We start from the raw sequence: 20,229 nt of genomic DNA on the forward strand, positions 1-20,229 counted from the left end.
TCTCTTGTTGCTCTTGCTTCTCACCTTCACTCTACTCCTAGTGATTCTTCTCTTGTTGTTGTTCCACTGCAACAACAGTTTGGCAGTGACCCTGCAAGGTCTTCCCTGTTTGTTTCTTCTTCGAAAGTTCCTAATGATAGTGTGGCCTAGATGGTTGTTTGTCGTAGGCGGAAAGGAAAATCTAACCACCTTTCCCAAGCCCCCCCTTGTCAAGATTCGGGATTTTCTCCCCCCTCTTGATTTGAATTGGGTTGTTGATGGTTTGACAGGTTGGTTTGGCCTGTCCAACTTTGTCCTTTTAGGGTTTGCACCCCTGCTGGGTCTTTTAATTTTGATGGCCTATGGCTTTGTATTGGGTCAGCGCCCTTGTTAACGCTGCTTTTTAAATCAAAAACAAATAAATAATAATCCAGAGTCCCAATAAATAAATAAAATAACCAAGGGCAATAAATAAATAATAAACCATATAAAATAATTAAATCTCAATAATAAATATCAAATCCCAATAATAAATTAAACAAATAATAATTCAATGATCAAGCTATATAATAAATTAATTTTAACATTAAGAAACTATATTAATCAGTTATTAATTAATTAAACAATCAAATACTTACAACACCCCAAGACAACCTGACATAATAAATCAAAACTATAGAAATAGAAAATTAATTCAAAACTATAGAAATATGCCGACCAATCAAAAAATTCCAATAAACCATATAATATACCTACCATGCATAATTTCGAGGTAAATAATATAAAATATTATTATTTACTTACCCCCACCAAATCAGCCAATAGAATAGAAGGGTAGTTAATAAATATATTATATCAATTAACCATATAGTAACAAGAAAAATAATAAATCAAAACTATTTAATAAAATAACATCATGGGCAAAATAAAAGACAAAAGTCCAATAATATTTTAAATCAAAATCAATATAAAATAAACAAATAAATAATAATCCAAAGTCCCAATAAATAAATAAAATAACCAAGGGCAATAAATAAATAATAAACCATATAAATAATTAAATAATATAAATAAATATTAAATCCCAATAATGAATTAGACAAATAATAATTAAATGACCAAGCTATATAATAAATTAATTTTAACATTAATAAACTATATTAATTAATTAAACAACCAAATACTCACAACACCTCAAGGCAACCCAACATAAGGGTCGAACGACACACTGCAAGATGCCACAAGACAACTCAACTGCAACACTAGACTGATTAGGATATCAACTAGGACCTATAGTGTAAGGAAGGAAGATTATGCCATCTCCAACAACTTGCCATTGAGATAAGACACACTCAGACCTGTGAGACCAGGTGGAGTCGATGTCCAGTACCTGCAATCCTACAACCACCAATAACCACAATACAACATATACAATAATATATCATGAATAAAGACTAGAGTATAATAGACTAATAATTAAATAAATAATTATTAGCTAATACAAGATAACTCTAACAATAAATAATCAGGTAAGTGATAGAGAATCGCAACATCATATCATACTCGTAGTGAGTGGTATGACATCATCCCTATCACCAAGACACTAGAAAACAATCACAATCATCAGTGTCAACTCAATCATCATGATCATAGAATAGGGCTAGCATAGTCATAATATCATCGAAGTCCCATAAGCAATACGAATCCATAGCATCTAATCATATAACATATGTCAATATAAAATGTCTATCACCATCCATAGCATCTAATCATATAGATAGAGTTATAAACATCAATCAAAACATCACATAAGTGTCTATATAAGTCTATCGATGCATAAATCAAAAGACGAGTCTAGGAGGGACACTACATCCTTTTCTTGTGACTGGGCAAGTTGTGGACTTGGGCAAGTTAGTGGAAGTAAATAACACAAAACATGGAAATTGTCAAAATTTCGAGGAGCAAGGGATGAGCAGGCTTCATGCTCCAAGAAAACAAGTGTGTGCATCACAACAACTTCAACTCAAATAAAGCACATGGAAGGAAATGTTAGAATTTGAGGACAATGGATCGTGAATACAAGGAAAGTGTATATGGTAAAAGGGATATATGAAAATTTGACTCTAAAAGATATCTTAGTGTTGAGTGCAAAGTGTTAAGGAGTCATTGTTTGAATGAAATGAGTCAATGTTTGAATGAAAGTCATGCTAGTAAAAGGAATTCTAACATTCCAACAAGGAAAAGAGATAAAGACAGGGAACTAATCAAAGATACACCAACATACAAAAGACTAATACCCGAATAAGAGAAAAAGAACAAGGCAAAATTGGATGGAAAGACATACAAGAAGAGAAACTCTAGAAGTTCGATAAAAGCACAACTCAAAAAATTTACAACAAAACCCCCCACAATTAGAAATTACATATAATTAGCATATAGAAAATGGTTAAAAAAAGCAACACTTGGCAAATATTGCAAAGGGAATACTCTCTTAGATAGATTATAAATGGTGGGTGAAAAAGGTCAAAAGCACAACATGGGAGCATAACAAAGAGGAATGAGAAAAATCAAATTGGGTGCCAACATTACCATCAATAAAGATTCTATATAAGGCAAGTACTATGTGTGCCAAATGAGAGAATAGGCTATTGTTGATGTGGGAGGCACATGCATCACAAATAACTAGGCATTTTAAGGTGAATAAAATTAGATAATCTCTACCATTAGTTTTATTACCCATGTTCAAAATATTACATTATGAAAGTTGTAAGTAGTTAACAATGAGTAATCCCAACAATCAGAAGTTGGGTGTGTATTAACCATTTCATTTGCCTAGAAGGCACTTGAAAAGTGTCTTCACGGACTTTGTTGGAGGTCTTCCCTAAACAAAAGGGGGTAATGATTATATTTTTTGTTGTTGTGAATCTTTTTAGTAAGATATGTGTATCGGTTGCTTGTCAAAAAATAGTGACAAGGAATAATGCAACAAAATAGTTTTCAATCATGTGCAGATACACTATGTTACTCTTGAAATTATTGTTTCCAATAGAGATTCTGGCTTCTTAAGCATTTCTTTTTGCATGTTATAGGAAAGAGTGGACAAGAAACTCAAATAGTATATTGCCTCCCATCCACAACTAGATGAACAAATTGAAGTTGTGAACAAAAAAATTAGCATATCTACTACAAGATTATAGAAGTGTTGAGTTGAAAATTTGGTGTGTATTTAACACTTACAATAGTGATATTCATGCTTCGCTAATATTTCACCTTTTGAGCATAAAAATATACAACCTATACAATGGTGGAGTAGTGCGGGAGGTCCGGTTTCAGGAAGCACGAGGGCTTCCTCTACAGAGGAGGAACTGGTTATAGATGGCCATTTGGTAGGAACATTAACAATGGTTGGAATAACAGCTATCGGAAGCAGAATATTCAGAAAAATTGGACATGGAAGGCTCTGAGGATTTCGAAGGGGTGAATAGATCTAGGGATCGCAGGGTCAGCCCTCCTAGGGCGCAAAAGGACGGTGTTTTCAGGATATCTTCTCTTATCCGAAAGTGGATTTTAGAATGATTCAGGAGAAATTTTGGTGGTCAAAACTTTCCTCCAAGGCAGCAAAGGTTTTAGAGGTAAAACCTAATGCAGAAGTTAGTAGAGTGTTGTATGTAGAGTTATCAAATGAAGCATGGAAGAAGTCGCTTAGTTTTTTGACTGACAAAGCTCTTTTCATAAAATGGGAAGGAATGTGGCCAACTTTTTCCAAATTTAGGGATTGGTGCAACAAAAGCAAGGGGGAGAGAATGGATCTCAAAACACTTGGAAATGGTTACTACCAAGTTGTTTGTCCAACAACGCAAGACAGAGACTGGATAATAGAGAATGGGTCATTTTTTCTGGAAGGGAAAGGACTAAATATCGAGCAGCCTGGAAGCCTAACTTCAACCCCTATGAAGCTTTGGTAGAAATTGTCCTCATCTGGATTAAATTGCATGGTCTCCCTCAAGAATATAAGGATCGGGAAACATTGAAGCAAATAGGAGATAAACTGGGTGAGTTTGTGATGGCCGAAGAATATGTCGACCCCTCTGATTTTAGTTTGGTCTCTAGGTTGTGCATCAACTGGCAGCTGATCCACAATCTCCCCAACACTTTAGAGATCAAAACAAGGTCAGGGTTTTCGAAACAAAAAGTAATTTTGGAAGAAGATATGGAGTCATACTCAAACTGCTCTATCAAAATCCATCTGTCAGATTTCTGCAAAAAAGATGATAAAGGCAAAGTTATGACACAACATCATTCAGAGGAGAAAATCATTAGGTTGTCAGAAGGCTACCATGGGGAACAACATTAGAATGAAAAGGATTGGGCAATTCAATTTTCTTCAAAATGTAGCAACAACTCAACAAAGTTTCTCAGGATGGACAAATTCAATTCACAGAAGGCTGCTATCAATGAATCTTTTATTAATTAAATGCACTCCTTTGGTCTTTTAAAAAACAAATTTTGGATGATGGATATAGAAGAACCTCTTCCTTTGAATAAATCAGGGTGTGTTGATGCCACCCAAGGGAGATGTGCGTAGGATGTTGGGTGGAGTTTGGAGAACCCCTTTTTTGAAGAAAGAAGATCGCTACAAATCGAGGACAGGGGGAATCTAGAAGAGGAAAAAATCCCTCCAATACAAGAAAGCAATAGCACTGGTCAGGAAGAACCCCAAGTGGAGAAAATGGATGCATCCTCAACAAATCTTGTGAAATAGGTGAAGGATCCTATTGTTAAGGCTTACCAGGAGATTCCCATGGCCCCAGAACTTGAAAGTTTACCGATCATCTCTGAAATGTTGATTGAAAATTCAGACCCAATTATGGAGGATCCGGTTTTTAAAGACATTCAAATATCATCGATAATAAATCTGGAAAGCTCTTTTGAAGGAGTAAAAGATAGTGGAGGGGATCTTCTAGATTCAGAGTATGAGGATGAGTCATCCTATTCACAGGATGGAGATGATGAACTGGGTTTTTCAGCCCTAGCAGGAACCTATGAAAAATGAACTCTAGCAATGACTCTATCTCTCCAATCAAAAGCTAAAGTGGGAGAGAAAAAAAAAAGGGGTGCCAAATCTAACAAGGCCAAGTTGGAAATGGTGGGTAATGTTGTAGGCCAAAGCCGAGAGCAATGAGGACCCTATCGTGGAATGTCAGGGGCTACAATGCCCCTGACAAGATTCACTTGATCAAACGGTGTCTTGATCAAGTGAGACCGGACATTGTTTTTTGGCAGGAAACAAAGATCAAAGAAGAGGATTTTGGTGTTTTTTCTTGGAAGTTTCAGTCTTGGAAATGTAGTCTTGTGGGAGCTCAAGGTGCCTCTAGAGGCCTTGCAGCTCTTTGGCGGGAGTCAATAATAGATGTGGCTGTCATTAAAACCACCCAATGGTGGCAATGGTTGAAAATTAAATCAAAGCAGTTACAAACTTGTTTTTTCCTTATCATCATTTATGGGCCTAACAACTCTAATATGAAATTGCAGTTGTGGGATGAGTTATCAAACATCATGAGGAATGATAGGGAAAATTGTTCATTCTTGGTGGAGAATTTAATGCTCTACTTCGCCCTTCAGACAAAATGGGTTGCGTGGGCTGGAATCGACAAAGTCAGAGAGACTTTAGTGCTTTTGTCATGAATTCTGGGTTGCTTGAGATTCCCTTCAGAACGGGGGAATTCACCTAGACTAATAGGAGGAGTAGTTTTCCGAACATAGCAAAGCGGTTAGATAGGTTTTTTATTGCTGTGGATTGGACGGAGAGCCTGTGGAAATGTGTTGCTAAAATTCTACATATAACATGCTCAAATCATTATCCTATTTGCCTCAGAATTCAAGAAGATAGTGCTTCGTAGAGATGCCCTTTTAAATTTGAAGCAATGTGGCTACAGGATGGCAATATCAGAAATCTTGTGGAATAGTGGTGGGGCATATTCCGAAAAGACCAGGTAATAAAGCCTTTATTTTTTTCAAAAAACTATAGTTTTTAAAGGAACAATTCAAGAAATGGAATAGAGAATCTTTTAGGAATATTTTCAATGAAAAGTTAGAACTAGAAGAAGAGCTAAAAGCACTTCATGAACAAATAATCAACCAGGGAATGGATGAAGAAGCTTTCATTAAAGAAAAACTTTTGAACAAAGGATACTCAGAGGTGTTAGCTAGAGAAGAAATCTTTTGGAGACAAAAGTCTAGGGAAACATGGTTGAAAGATGGAGACAAAAATACAAAAAAATTCCACACTTCAGTCAAAGTTTGAAAATCTCAGAACAAGATTTTTTCCATAAAGAATAATGAAGGGGTGATTGTTACATATTTAAATCAGATTAATTTGGAGGCAGTTAAACATTTTTCATATATCTTCAATGGTGAGGTGAACCATGGAGGAGATATGCATCATATTATGGGGGTTATTCCTTCAGGTGTTAAGGAAGAACACAACAAAATGTTAATGGACCCAGTGCCACTGGAGGAGGTGAAATAAACTATTTTTGGATTAGGATCGGACAAATCTCCAGGGCCGAATGGCTTCCAAGCCCTTTTTTATCAAAAATTTTGGGACATCTTGGCAAATGATATTGTGGAAGTGGTGGAGAAGTCAAGGAAAGGGGGTTTTGTTTTAAAGGATTTCAATAACACTTTTATAGCCTTGATTCCAAAGAAGACAGAGTACACATCTTTTGATGATTTATGTCCGATCTCTTTATGCAATACCATATAAAAGATAATATCCAAAGTTATGGCGAATAGAATAAAACTAGTCTTGGATTTGGTCATTTCTAGTGAACAAAGTGGCTTTGGCCCGTGTAGATCTATTTATGAAGGTATCATACTCGCACATGAAGTTGTTCATTCCATTCGGACGGCAAGGACAGAAAAGATGATGGTTAAGGTAGATATAAGGAAAGCTTATGATGAGGTGAATAGGGACTTTCTTATGCACTTCCTTTAAAGATTTGGTTTCAGTAAGGAATGGATTGCTTGGGTGCAAAGTTGTATCAGCTCCCCTCGATTTTCAGTCATTATAAACGAAAGCCCTCAAGGTTTTTTTGAGTCTAAGAAAGGTATTCCGAAAGGTGATCCTCTCTCCCCCTTTCTATTCATTATTATGACAAAGGATCTTGGGCATTTCATTTCCAAGAAGTGGGAAGAAGGGCTTTGGAAAGGTGTACAAATTGCAGCAGGAGTGAATCCTCTAACACACTTGCAATTTACAAATGATACTATTCTGGCAGGGGATGCGTCAGCAAGGGAAGCTCGAGTCATTAAGGAGACTTTGGATGTGTATGAAAAGACTTCTGGTCAGAAAGTAAATTGGTTCAAATCTGAAATTTTCTTTTCTAACACCAAACCATGTAAACTGAGGGAGATTTGCATAATTTTGGGCATGAAAGTGGTGTTTCTTCCAGGTAAATATTTAGGAATTCCTTTTTTTGAGGGTGCAAATAAATTTGATATGTGGAAAAATCTGATTGACAGCTGCATAAATATGATGGATGGGTGGAAAAGTAGATGGCATACTTCAGCTGGAAGAATTTTAATATTAAGATCTGTTGTGTCTGTTATTCCAATTTTCTCAGTGATGTGTTTAAAGCTTCTGAAAAGGGTTATTAATGTAATTCAACAAAGGATGAAAAAATCCATTTGGAATGGAGCAAATGATCATGACAAAATCCCCTTATTGGCATGGGATAAAATCTATCAAGCGAAAATCAAGGGCGGTGTTGGGTTGAGAGATTGGCACAAAATGAATATAGCTTTGGGGGCTAAACTAGTGTGGAGCATATACACTAATCCAAACCAAATGTGGGTCAAAGTGTTGCGAGCAAAATATCTGGACTATCCAGAAGATCATAGAATTTTCACAATTCGTAACCCCCCTAAAGGGTCCAACATATAGAATTTCATAGTGGATTGTCGAGGGGTGGTCACTGATCATCTCACTTGGCAGATTGGTAAAGGGTCGAAAGCTAAGTTTTGGGAAGACTCTTGGGCAAGTTTTTCAGCAATTAAAAATATAGGGGACTTCTCAGTGATAAAGGATCACCTGGTGCAACTTTGGGGTGATCAAGTTAAAGATTATATGAGGACTGTCGAAGGGGATTTTGGAAAGGAATGGGTTTGGAAGGATCTTGTGAAAACAGGTATGTCGGCTCATTCTTAGCGATGACTCATGGATGTTTTGGAATAGAGAAAGATTTTTCTTACAGGCACAGAGGATAGGGTGATTTGGTGTGGAGCTCAGGATGGGAACTATTCAGTTAAATTGGATTATCAATTTCTGGAAGGTAGGGAGGAGAATCGCTCAAGGATCTAAGACCTATTTTGGAGTAAAGACTACCTTTCGAAAGCTAGTGATTTTGCATGTTTAGCTGTTAAAGGTAGAATTCTAACAGGAGAGAGAAGGAAAAGGCTCAGTTTTATGGGCCCTTCCAAATGTGTGATGTGTAGCAAGTCAGAGGAGTTAGTAGATCATTTTTACTATTGAGATGTGAGGTAGCAATGAGGTGTTGGTCTGATCTTCAAGAGAAACTAAATTGGCAAGGCCCTCTTCAATCCTCCCTCAAAGAAGTCTTTGAAAGTTGGCCAAGTGAATCGATCCTTTCAAGTGTATGGCGAATTAGCTCCTCTTTAGTCATATGGGAGATTTGGAAAGAGCATAACCATAGAATATTTCAGGATAAGGTTGAGGATGGAAGTAGACTACTGCTCAGAATTAATACGGCTATTGAAGAGGTTGTAGGTGCAGCAGCTTCCCAATCTTTTTCGTTGACTTCTCCCTTTACCTTAATGGATAGGAATATACAGAGAGCTTGGTCGGAAATCAAAATTAGGCATGGCTCATTGGCTAACAACATGAGGCAAAATAAGAAAGCTTTGGATGCTTGTTGGAAACCTCCAGAAAAGGGTTGGTTTAAAGTGAACTTTGATGGGGCGGCTCAATCTAGCAGAAATGTGATAGGAGCAGGGTTTGTTTTGTGGAATGATTATGGAGACTTAATTAAGTGTGGAGCAAAAAGATTAAGGAGATGCACGAATAATGAGGCTGAAGCACAAGCTGCTCTACTAGCAGTTAGATTGGCCAAAATCCAAGGTGTTTGAAATCTCCATCTGGAAAGAGACTCCCTGATCATAATTCGGGCCATAATGAATGGGGAGATCAGAGCATGGCTTTTACAAGGCTTTATTGCTCTAATTAAACAGGATTTAAATTTTTTGAAAATTTCAAAATTAGTCACATTCGAAGAGAAGGCAATCAGACCTCGGATAGACTTTCCAAATGGGCTCTGTCCTTTGAGTTGGAAGGCGAAATAAGTTTGGAAGATTTCCAAGGGATCTCAACATTGGATGATGCAACAATGCGATGAGTAGGTTTCAGACGGTGGGCGAGTGATGTTAGGCTGGTGATGTCATCTTGCAGTAAAATATGTGAGGCTCCCTCTTTTGGAAAAGTTGATATGATGTCTCACACATGGGTTAGAAGGATGGTCTGCTTAGGATTGGAAATGAAAGTTGGAATTGGCAACGTTTACGACGTGTCCAATCTTTTAATGATAGTGAATGCACAGCTCTTTCTCAGAAATCACATTCAAAATCTTACACAAAGATTGACGAGCATGTTAAGATGGGTGGCTGATGATGTGAATCCTCCAAGGACAATGGGAAGTGTGATGGCATGATTAGTAGGGTGACATGTCAGATCAATAATTCAGGACTGTGGATTGCTTATAAAAAGGCGAAGTTCGCAAGGTTTATATTGTCAAAGAGCGAAGCGGTAAGATTCATGTGCAAAAATTGATTAGGGAAGAGGTGAATTGGCAGTGTTGGAATTCTTAAAAATAAAAACATGGAGGCAAATTTCACAGTGAGCACAAAAAAACAGTAGAAGGGTTTCTAGGGAGTTGTGAGTAAAGATAGAATGTTGGGGTTATTACGCTTTAAGGAAGCAAAGGCAGTTAACACGGCAATGGAGGTCGTGGGGCCTTATTTCATGAACAATTCATCAAGGTGGAAGGTGAATTTCAATATTATATCAATGGTTATAGCTTGGGCTCTGGAAATTGGTGAAGACATAGAAACGGTAAAGTGGGTTGCTACCTCCATTTTTTATGATGCTTTGCTCGATGGTTTGGACTCCATTTTGGAGTGGGTTGTGCCTAGAGTTGGACTGGACTATTCAGAAGGATTTGAAGATGCAAAGGATGTCGATGAATTTGGCATAGTTTCCTTTGTTCGGTGGATTGGGAAGGTGGATAAGGAGGCTTATGTGTTGGAAAGAGTGCATGCCTAAGAAAGACTCAAAGGGATAATTTCCTGTCATGAGAGGGAAGACAACGAGTTGACACGAGCATGGCCGAAGGTGATTCCCAGAGGCAGGTGATCAAGGGTAAGGAGAAGGTGAGCGGCTGGTGCAAGCTTCATAGATGATATTGGTTTTGTTTCTGTTTAGACTGAGTTGAAACGTTAAAGACTATAGATATTACATATAAAGTGTCGTAAGATAGTTTTAGTAGTTTTTACAGTGCATAGTAATATATGGCGGCTTTTAGTTGGTGTAGACGCCTAAAAATGTCTCATTGATCATGTACTAATTATTCGTCTTATTAGTTAAATAATTATTTAATTAATTTAATTAACTATTTCTTCTAATTTCATATTTCCTCATCATCTTACTAATTATTCTATTTCTTATTCTATCATCATTTAATCATTTTAACAATTTTCTAATGTTAATTAAATATTTATTATTTAAGTAATTCTTTTTAATTCCCCAATTTAAATAATCTTTATTATTTAAATAGATTATATTCTTAATTTCTATCTCTAATCATTTAATCATTAACCCTTTTTTAAATATTAATTAAATATTTATTATTTAATTAATTATGATTTAATCCTTTAAATTAAATAATCTTTATTATTTAATTAAAGTCCATTTCTAAAATAATTAAATAGTTTCTTTAAATTATTTAATTAACTAATTAATTCTTCTAGTTCTTCAAATTCTTCTAATTTCTTCTAAATTCAATTACATGTACATGATTTCAAAAACCAAATTGAAAATCAAAGTCAAGTTTTAAATATATTCAAATACTAAATTGAATTAAATAATTCAATATTTGAATTAAAATCTCATGCAAAGATTAAATTGAAAATCTAAGTCTAAATGCAAGCACATGCTAAATTAATTAATTAAATCATTATCTCTCCAGTCTCTATTTCCATCTTCTAGTTCTCTTGGTCATCCTCTTTATTTCTTCCAATCATTTTTTTTCTTCCTTCAATTAGCTTTTTCTCAATCAGTTCACTCAATTAATCTATTCAATCTATTTTGTTTCACCTCTAAATCAGCAGTTCAACTATCAATTTTCATGTGAGCTCACCTGAGTTCCACCTCTTGATCAATCTGTTCCACCTTTCAATCAATCCTCTTCAATTTTCTATAAATTAAGCATTCAATCTCCATTTTCAATAATCACAAACTTTGAATCTTTGTGTCACTTGCATGTTGTTAGCGCAATATCTGAGAGTCATCATACCACAGAGAAAAGAAGAGAAATGGAAGCTATATGCGACCTTGGAATAGGGAGTTTTATTGAATGATTTTAATTCATATTTGTTTGATATTGCATTATTTCATTGTTTATTTGTTAGAATTCTTTGATTAGATAGAGATTCGTGATTTCCCTTTGATTCTAATGGATATTTGAATAAGATGAATTTTATCGTACGACATTTTGGTGAACCCAACGTGAAACATAACTAATTTATCTTCTCTGTTCTCTGTGTAATTTTTGCAGGTCGTACAAAATTTTGCATTTTTTTACAGATTTCGCACGGATTTTGAGAACAAATTTTTCATCACACAATCGCGCTTACATCATCTCGCAATCGCATAGACAGGGCTACGCATTCGACCCCTCGGGGTCATGCATTCAATCTGACAAGGTCACGCAATCACCCTTTCCAGATCAAGCATTCGCAGGGAAAATTGTTGTTTAATTGTTTATTCTTTTTGTTATTTGATCTGTTCAATTATGTCTAAAATTGGGTTAATCTGGAAACAAATTACTTCTATTGCATGATTTTATTATATCAGTTTATGGCATGAAAAGTATAATTCAGGATTTCAGGTGCAAGAAGGACAAAAGAACAAAGAAGATAGATCAAACGCTATTAAAAGGTTCTCCAAGTAGAAAAGCAGATACAAGATTTGGAAGATCAACTCGCATTTGATAGATATAATAGCCTAGTTATTTCTTATCAAGTTAAATATAATCTAATCAATATTGAATGAATGATGAGAGATTTGGCTAGGGCCTCACATTTGGTTTTGCAAGTTTCTGATCGGGTTTAGCTTTATTTTATTTTTATTTTTTTGGTTTTTATTTTTTTATTGTCTGCCTGTCTGTCGCGCAATCGCCCTGTTTTTATCACGCAATTGATTTGTTAGTGTCATGCTTTCACGCTGTCAGGATCACGCATATGTTCTGTCAGGTTCGCGTATTTGATCTGTCAGTAACACGCAATCACACAGGTATTGTCACGCATTCACCTCTGTCAAATTTTAATTTTTTATTTTCTGTTGGTTTGATTTTACTACTAATCTCCTATTTATAGCTTGTGGTGAATTTACAGAAATGATTGGATTAGTATTAGATCAGTTGCATGCATCATCTAACACTTCATCTTTTGGTGCTTAAAATCAACAACAGTTAAAATGGACATGCATGCATAATATCACACTTCATTGTTTGGTGCTTCAAATTAACATGGGCTAAAATTGGCATGCATGTATCTCACACTTTGTCTTTTAGGGCTTAAAATCAACAAATGGTTAAAATTGACATGCATGCCTTCATATTTTGATTTGGTGTTTAAAATGGACATGCACATGTGTATTCAACACCTCAATTTGGGCTATAAAACGAACATGAATCGGGCTACATTAGATTAAACATTTTTTTTTCTCAATGTAAAGAATTTTTATCGTGTTTGGGGTGGACCTACTGTTGCATTAACTAACTTTCCACCCGCCTTTGGGGTCTTGGAAGAAAGGAAGGAGGTGACAACGAAATCCAATTTTATTTTATTCTACGTAGTGAGGGGTATCTTTGACTGGGAATTTCATCACCACACAGAGGTACTTCGAATTGGGATGCGTTGGGCATATCATCTCTCCCAGCGTACTCTCGAGCGGGTTTTTCAAGCCACTATATAAATATATTGGTCAAGCGGCTAGAGTGTTGAGTGAATTCGACGTATGTGGGGGCCTTCCCTGCACCGATAAGCTCAACTAAAGTCTTAAGTGGCTTGCTCTGAGAATCCATCGTTGGATCGGGACCCCTCGAAACCTTATACTACGAACCAATTTAGTTGCCAAAAATCCTACATTCAGTGATTTTGGGAGTGCGGATCGTACCCCATAGATACCCTTCATGTACCTTACACTATGATACAGGAATCCCTCGGCTATAAGATCTTTGGATCTTCGGGGTAAGAGAGATTGGCATATCCGAGAAGTGTGTGTCGTGGAGTGGAGCCAGTGCTACCAGACTCTCTATCTGTTCACTTTGTTTCGGTATTTTATTGTAATGGCCTCATTTGAATGGTGTCCACTTTCCAGCCTAAGATTGTATTCTGTGTTTTTTTATGTATTGTTGTGTTAGACCAGTATTGAGTCAGTCTTTTGGGCTATTTCAGGCCCTATCCTACGTATCTCTGAATTTTCTGAGTTTGTGTGAAAATTGAGTCAATGAGCTATACCTACCTCGAGCAATTGTTCTCAGATTTGGAAAACTACAAAAAATGTCCTATACAGAGAATTACTGAAAACAAAGTCCATTTTTGAAACCCAAAACTCAAAGTTTTATACACTTGTGACCCTAGGAAGTCCTTGCATAGTCCTCATTTACGTCCTTGCTATCATGATAAGTCTTTGCATAGTTCGCACTTACGTCCTTACTATAGTCCTAAGTCTTTGCATAGTCCTCACTTACGTCCTTACTATCATCCTAAATCCTTGCATAGTCCTCATTTACGTCCTTACTATCGTCTATAGTCCTCACATAATCCTTGCATAGTCCTCATTTACATCCTTATTATCGTCCATCGTCCTCATATAAATCCTTTTCTAGACCTCATATACATCAGAGGATCAATCAAACTCAACCTCAACTCAAACAAATTGGTCAAGTTCAATCAAACATTGTCACATTCAGAGAAATGGAGAAAACATCTTACATGTTGTGATCCTAGGTCCAAACCAAACAAGCAAACATCATGGATTGGAATTATACATTTCGTAGGGAAGGTGGAGGATTCATCCCTTCCATTCCTATTCCATCGCCATCCATAGAAACCTTAGCTCAACAAATCAAAACTTTGCAACAAGTGACTAACATGACTAGTCCTAACAACCATAGGGGTTGGTTAGAAAAAATGATGACAGAAGTGATGGCCACAAGGGGATCAATATCAGACCAACCTTCTTATTCTTGTGAGACCATTCGCACATGCCAACCTTCATTCATCAACAAAATCGTTCCTACCCCAGTTCAACCAACATTAGAGTCACGTAAACCTTCTTTTTCTTTCAACCCACTATATCAGTCATACCAATCATATCAACCCAACAATCAAACCCCTTTCAACCAAAATCAAACCCCATTCAACCAAAGTCCAAATCAAAATTCATTCAACCAAAATCAAACATCTTTCACCCAAAATCATACTCCTTTCAACCAAAATCAAATCGCTTTCAACCAAAGCCCAAATCAACCATATCTATCCACCATTTCATCATCCCCTGAAGTCACACAAGACCAATCCATGCCATCTCTATTCAATAACACAATCTCCCAAGGGTTATCCATCCTACAAATCCAATCTAATTCAAGTCATGATTCAGAGGATCTCATTCAAAATCCTTCTTCATCAGGCCAAAATGTTGAAACTTTTCAACAATCTCCCATGCATATCCAAACTCCTTCCCCAAGTCAAGAGGACAATCCGAAATCAGAAGAAATGAGTCCTGAAACAAATAAAGATCAAGAAAAAACACTTTCATCCTACCCAATTTTTTATCAAGATCCCACCGACCAAGAATCTTATGATGATCCCCTCTCTCTTTTCTATTCCATTCATAATGATCCAATTCAAAATCAAGAGCAAAGCACAAACTCCAATGATCCCTTTACAAACCAAGATCAAATCATACCTTTACCTTCATGTCCTAAACAAGATCCCATTATTTCTCCAAATCTTGATCAAGGTCCCTCCATCCCTTCATTTCCATGTCATAATCCTCCATGTTCTTCACAATATTCCCTCTCAAACAAACTTACCATTTCTCCTATTGATCCCAATCCCTCTACACAAGTTGTTCATGAACCCCTTATCAATGAAATCACCAATCTAGATCATACTACACATAGCAACTTGTCAACAATTGTATGTGTGTCATCATCAAATGCTAATGTAGGGACAAAAACAAGCATAACACCCGCTCATGTCACAACTTCGGAACTAGAATCAACTTGCCTCATACACCCACACTTGAAAGACCGAGAGCAAGAGAATCTACCACAGTTGGATTGCTTTGAAAATGATAACGCTATAGCTGAATTCATGGATTCGAGAGATGGATTTCCATCTAATGATCCACAAAAACCAAAAACTAAAGAAATCAACATTGGAGATTTTGAACATGTACACCCAGTTGAGTCCTTATATCCTATTGAAAAATACATCTTTATCCGACTCTTCAAAAAAAGGCCAATGAACTATCTACACAAAACTCCCTAATCCTATGAACAACATCAATAAAACACTGCATTGCATATAGTTTCTTTTTCAAGCACATCATATTCACAGATTTCATGGCATAAAGTTTCTGCATTTTCATATAGCAGCACCAATAAAACAAGGCAACTGACCAAGTTTATCATTCGTTTGCATTCAAGAGAAGCAAGGGTCATCTCCTTTCTTAGATATTTGGACATGAAGTCTTTGAGATCCTAAGATCATTTATTTTCAACATCACCCTATGACGACACTTTACTTATGGTTGGGTAGTGATTTCACTATTTGAGACTTGTACACCCAAAATCTATCAATTGCTATATCTCAAGCATATTAAGAAGATCTCTAATTCATTCTAGACACCTAGTTGACCATATGACTAGTGAAAAATCTAAAATTCTACTTAAGCGTCGTTGTAATTGTCACACCCAAGTAGGTTCCATTACTTACAAGTCAAGGCAAGAAAATAAACAGAAAAAAAAAGAGCAATGCCAAATTCATCTTAAGGCAAAAGAGCAATGATATATAACTGAAATATCATGTATACAAATGCGATAAAAAAGCTTGACTATGGGAACATGCAAGTAACTCCAACAGGGCTATGGACGCCTACTGGCAATGGAGCAATATTTGAGAAATTACAGTCTATAACCTCGTCGGAGCTCTCAAGGCTTGCTGGCAGCGAGGTTCTATTCGGAATGCTTTTGAAGTTAGGATAATCCATGTAGCTAGTCATATAGGATGCTAAGGATCTTCAGTGAACACAAGAGCAGGAATTAGCTCATTTGCACACACATGGGCAAAAGAAGATGAAAGTTTCAAGAACCAATGGGGAAGTTTTCCGCGTCTCCATTTATAAATCCTAGTCACTATGTGTGTTGATTTGGATGTTCCAAATGACCTTCGGAATCGATTGACCACTTATCTATGAAATTTTTTGCACCTCCATTTCAATTGGTGTAGTACAAATGATACAACAAATACAGTCAACTTTGCTCGAATAGGAAATGCATCTTCATCATGCATATTGCATTAACGTAGGTCATGTCAAAAAAGTCATTTGTCTCCACATACATTTTGCAAATCATCATGTCATACAGGTTTGCACACTAGGGGCATAACTAAAAAAAACCTAAAAAAAATATAAAGTCTTGAAAAAATCCAAAAAATCATATAAAGTCCTGAAAAAATCCAAAAAATCGTATAAAGTCCTGAAAAATCTAAAAACAGTGAAAAAGTCAAAATCCAAAAACATTGAAAAACTCAAAATCCAAAAAACACTGAAAAACTCAAAATCTAAAAACATTGAAAACCATAAAATACCAAAAACATCCATATAAAGTCCTGAAAAAATCAACCAAAAACATCGAAAAAGCTCTTCGCGAAGAACTAAAAATCGACAATCAATCAATCAGAAAAACTTGCAATAAAATGTCTTGCGAGAAACAAATACCCTATAGCAAATATCCAACAAACGCTTCGCACAAAGTTAACAAAGGATACGACTATCCAGTCAAACATCTGCAATCAGCTGATCAAATTGTCTTATCAATCGTATCATATCCATATCAAAGTGATCATTATCTTGTCTTAAACAGAAGAGGATACACTCGAAATCAGACGGGACGGTCTTAAACGGGGTTCGCAACTTTCTAAGATCAGACATTATCAACTATCAAATCAAGCAATTGAGAACGAAGGCACAAGGTCAGTATAGCTGCTGAATTTTGTCCGGGTCAGTCTTTATCTTTTATCAATTGGCGACAGATTATGTTCCTATGCTACTCAGAGATGTCCACAAGTGACTAGAGGAGCTATGATGGGCATTATTTTTTTCTTTGTTTGTTGTTTGTGGTGTGAACCGATGAAATTCTAGGGAAATTGCTCTAATGGGTGTTTGTAATAGGAGCATTCAGCTATTAAATGCCACACATACCTTGACCACTAGTGTAATTCCTAGAATGGAGGGTTTACTCCTTGTCTGCTACGTGTTTGTTTCTACAATGAGATATCTTTACATCTTGGTTCCTTATACCCTGATGTGCGAAGCGTCATTGTTCAATAATAAGGCTCAGTGATGAATATATATTGCGCAATAAAATATGTGACACGGGTTCGTGATTCTTTCAATTTCATTCTCATCTCATTTGTTTCTTGATAGCCTGTTGATTTCCCATCTTCTCTCTAAATTGTATATTCTTTCTAAACATTCTTCTCTCATCATTTTCTATCATCTAACATTATTCTATTTCATTCTAAGGTTCAGTCTCTCATATTCTATCTCAATATCATCTTCACATCACCTATCTCCATCTCTAATCAACTAATTATTATTCTATCTCACATTCTTTTCTTTTTTCGAGAGAGAGATTATTCATGTCTTTAATGCACAAACAATCTCTCGAGGGGGCATTACACCCTAAGTATCACCGGAGCATACTAGGGCAAAATTTTTCATTTTTTTTAAAACAATGTCGTTTCGACTTTGTCTCAAAGAGAGGCAAATGTAGACACCTAAAAATATCTCATTGATCATGTACTAATTACTCGTCTAATTAGTTAAATAATTATTTCATTAATTTAATTAAATATTTCTTCTAATTTCATATTTCTTCATCATCTTACTAATTATTCTATTTCATATTCCATCATCATTTAATCATTTTAACCATTTTCTAGTGTTAATTAAATATTTATTATTTAATTAATTCTTTTTAATTCCTCTATTTAAATAGATTCTATTCTTAATTTCTATCTCTACTCAATTAATCATTAACCCTTTTCTAAATATTAATTAAATGTTTATTAGTTAATTAATTATGATTTAATCCTTTAAACTAAATAATCTTTATTATTAAATTAAAGTCCATTTCTAAAATAATTAAATAGTTTCTTTAAATTATTTAATTAACTAATTAATTCTTCTAGTTCTTCAAATTCTTCTAATTTCTTCTAAATTCAATTGCATGTGCATGATTTCAAAAACCAAATTGAAAATCAAAGTCAAGTTCTAAATATATTCAAATACTAAATTGAATTAAATAAATTCAATATTTGAATCAAAATCTCATGCAAAGATTAAATTGAAAATCTAAGTCTAAATGCAAGCACACGCTAAATTAATTAATTAAATCATTCTCTCCAGTCTCTATTTCCATCTTCTAGTTCTCTTGGTCATCCTCTTTATTTCTTCCAATCATTTTTTTTCTTCCTTCAATTAGCTTTTTTTCAATCAATTGACTCAATTAATCTATTCAATCTATTATGTTTCACCTCTAAATCAGCAATTCAACTATCAATTTTCATGTGAGCTCACCAGAGTTCCACCTTTCAATCAATCCTCTTCAATTTTCTATAAATTGAGCATTCAATCTCTATTTTCAATAATCACGAACTTTGAATCTTTGTGTCACTTGCAGGTTGTCAGCACAATATCTGAAAGCCATCATACCACAGAGAAGAGAAGAGCAATGAAAGCTATATGCGATCTTGGAATAGGGAGTTTTATTGAATGATTTTAATTCCTATTTGTTTGATATTGCATTATTTCATTGTTTGTTTGTTAGAATTCTTTGATTAGATAGGGATTCGTGATTTCCCTTTGATTCTAATTGATATTTGAATAAGATGAATTTTATCATATGATACTTGGGTCAATCCTTTTCTACAAGATGCTATAGGGTTAGGGTGGATTTAGTCGCAGGAGGTAAGGGACTATGGTTTACCTTGTGTAAAGGAGCGACAAAGCTTAACAAAGTGGGATGGGTCTGTTGTTAATGGTGTTTTTTGATTTTGCCTAGGGGTTTTGGAATTTTCAGTGATGAAGAATGTAAGGATAATATCCAAAGTAGGGCTATTTTGCAGTCTGGAAGCCCGAAGTTTTGTTGTAATCTCTATATTTTATAGTGCAAGAAAATGCAAAATATTACCGACCAAAAATATATATATTTCACCTTTTGAGCCATGCTTTTGTTTTACATTACCAAACCCACTTGATATTTGCTTTGAAAAAATTAAGGGGTAGAAAATGGAGAATTGGAAGTTGATGGGGCTCATGAGTTCGTAAAGAATGTGAGACAAACTAAAGGTATCTCAACTCAAATACAAAAAGCATCATGATTAGCACCAAACAAAACTAAAATTTTATGTTGAGAACATGGTTTAGGTGTACTTGGGTAAGTAAAGACAATAAAAGCTTTCACATAAGCTTAAACTTTTGTATTGTACTCCACTTCAAATCATAGAGCTAGTAGGGCTTGTATTTTTTATTGAAATTTTCCTAAATCTAAAATATTTTCAATCCTTAATGTTGACAAGCTATACTTGTTTGACCCTTCTATGATGTGGATGAAGGAATTAGAAAAAGGGTTTCATTCTTCCTTAGATAATTTTTTACCTAAG

The 20,229-nt window shown here is 35.4% G+C and overlaps 1 protein-coding gene across 1 annotated transcript; it reads left to right on the forward strand.

The window, feature by feature from the left end:
- The first annotated feature begins 7,132 nt into the window (after positions 1 to 7,132).
- On the forward strand, positions 7,133 to 8,341 carry LOC131858444 (uncharacterized). The gene is made up of 3 exons (XM_059211683.1): positions 7,133 to 7,895; positions 8,046 to 8,168; positions 8,235 to 8,341. Exons 1-3 carry the CDS (start codon positions 7,133 to 7,135, stop codon positions 8,339 to 8,341), a joined length of 993 nt encoding a protein of 330 aa, XP_059067666.1.
- Positions 8,342 to 20,229: the final 11,888 nt, after the last annotated feature.

Source organism: Cryptomeria japonica, chromosome 9 (assembly GCF_030272615.1).
Source record: "Cryptomeria japonica chromosome 9, Sugi_1.0, whole genome shotgun sequence".
Taxonomy (NCBI): Eukaryota; Viridiplantae; Streptophyta; class Pinopsida; order Cupressales; family Cupressaceae; genus Cryptomeria; species Cryptomeria japonica.

Bases quoted from the DNA above. Each gene is read 5' to 3' on its own strand.
- LOC131858444 (XM_059211683.1), top strand. From the start codon at position 7,133: ATGACAAAGGATCTTGGGCATTTCATTTCCAAGAAGTGGGAAGAAGGG. The intron at 7,896-8,045 runs GTAACCCCCCTA...TTAAAAATATAG, and splicing joins TCATAGAATTTTCACAATTC to GGGACTTCTCAGTGATAAAG. The intron at 8,169-8,234 runs GTATGTCGGCTC...TTTTTCTTACAG, and splicing joins GAAGGATCTTGTGAAAACAG to GCACAGAGGATAGGGTGATT.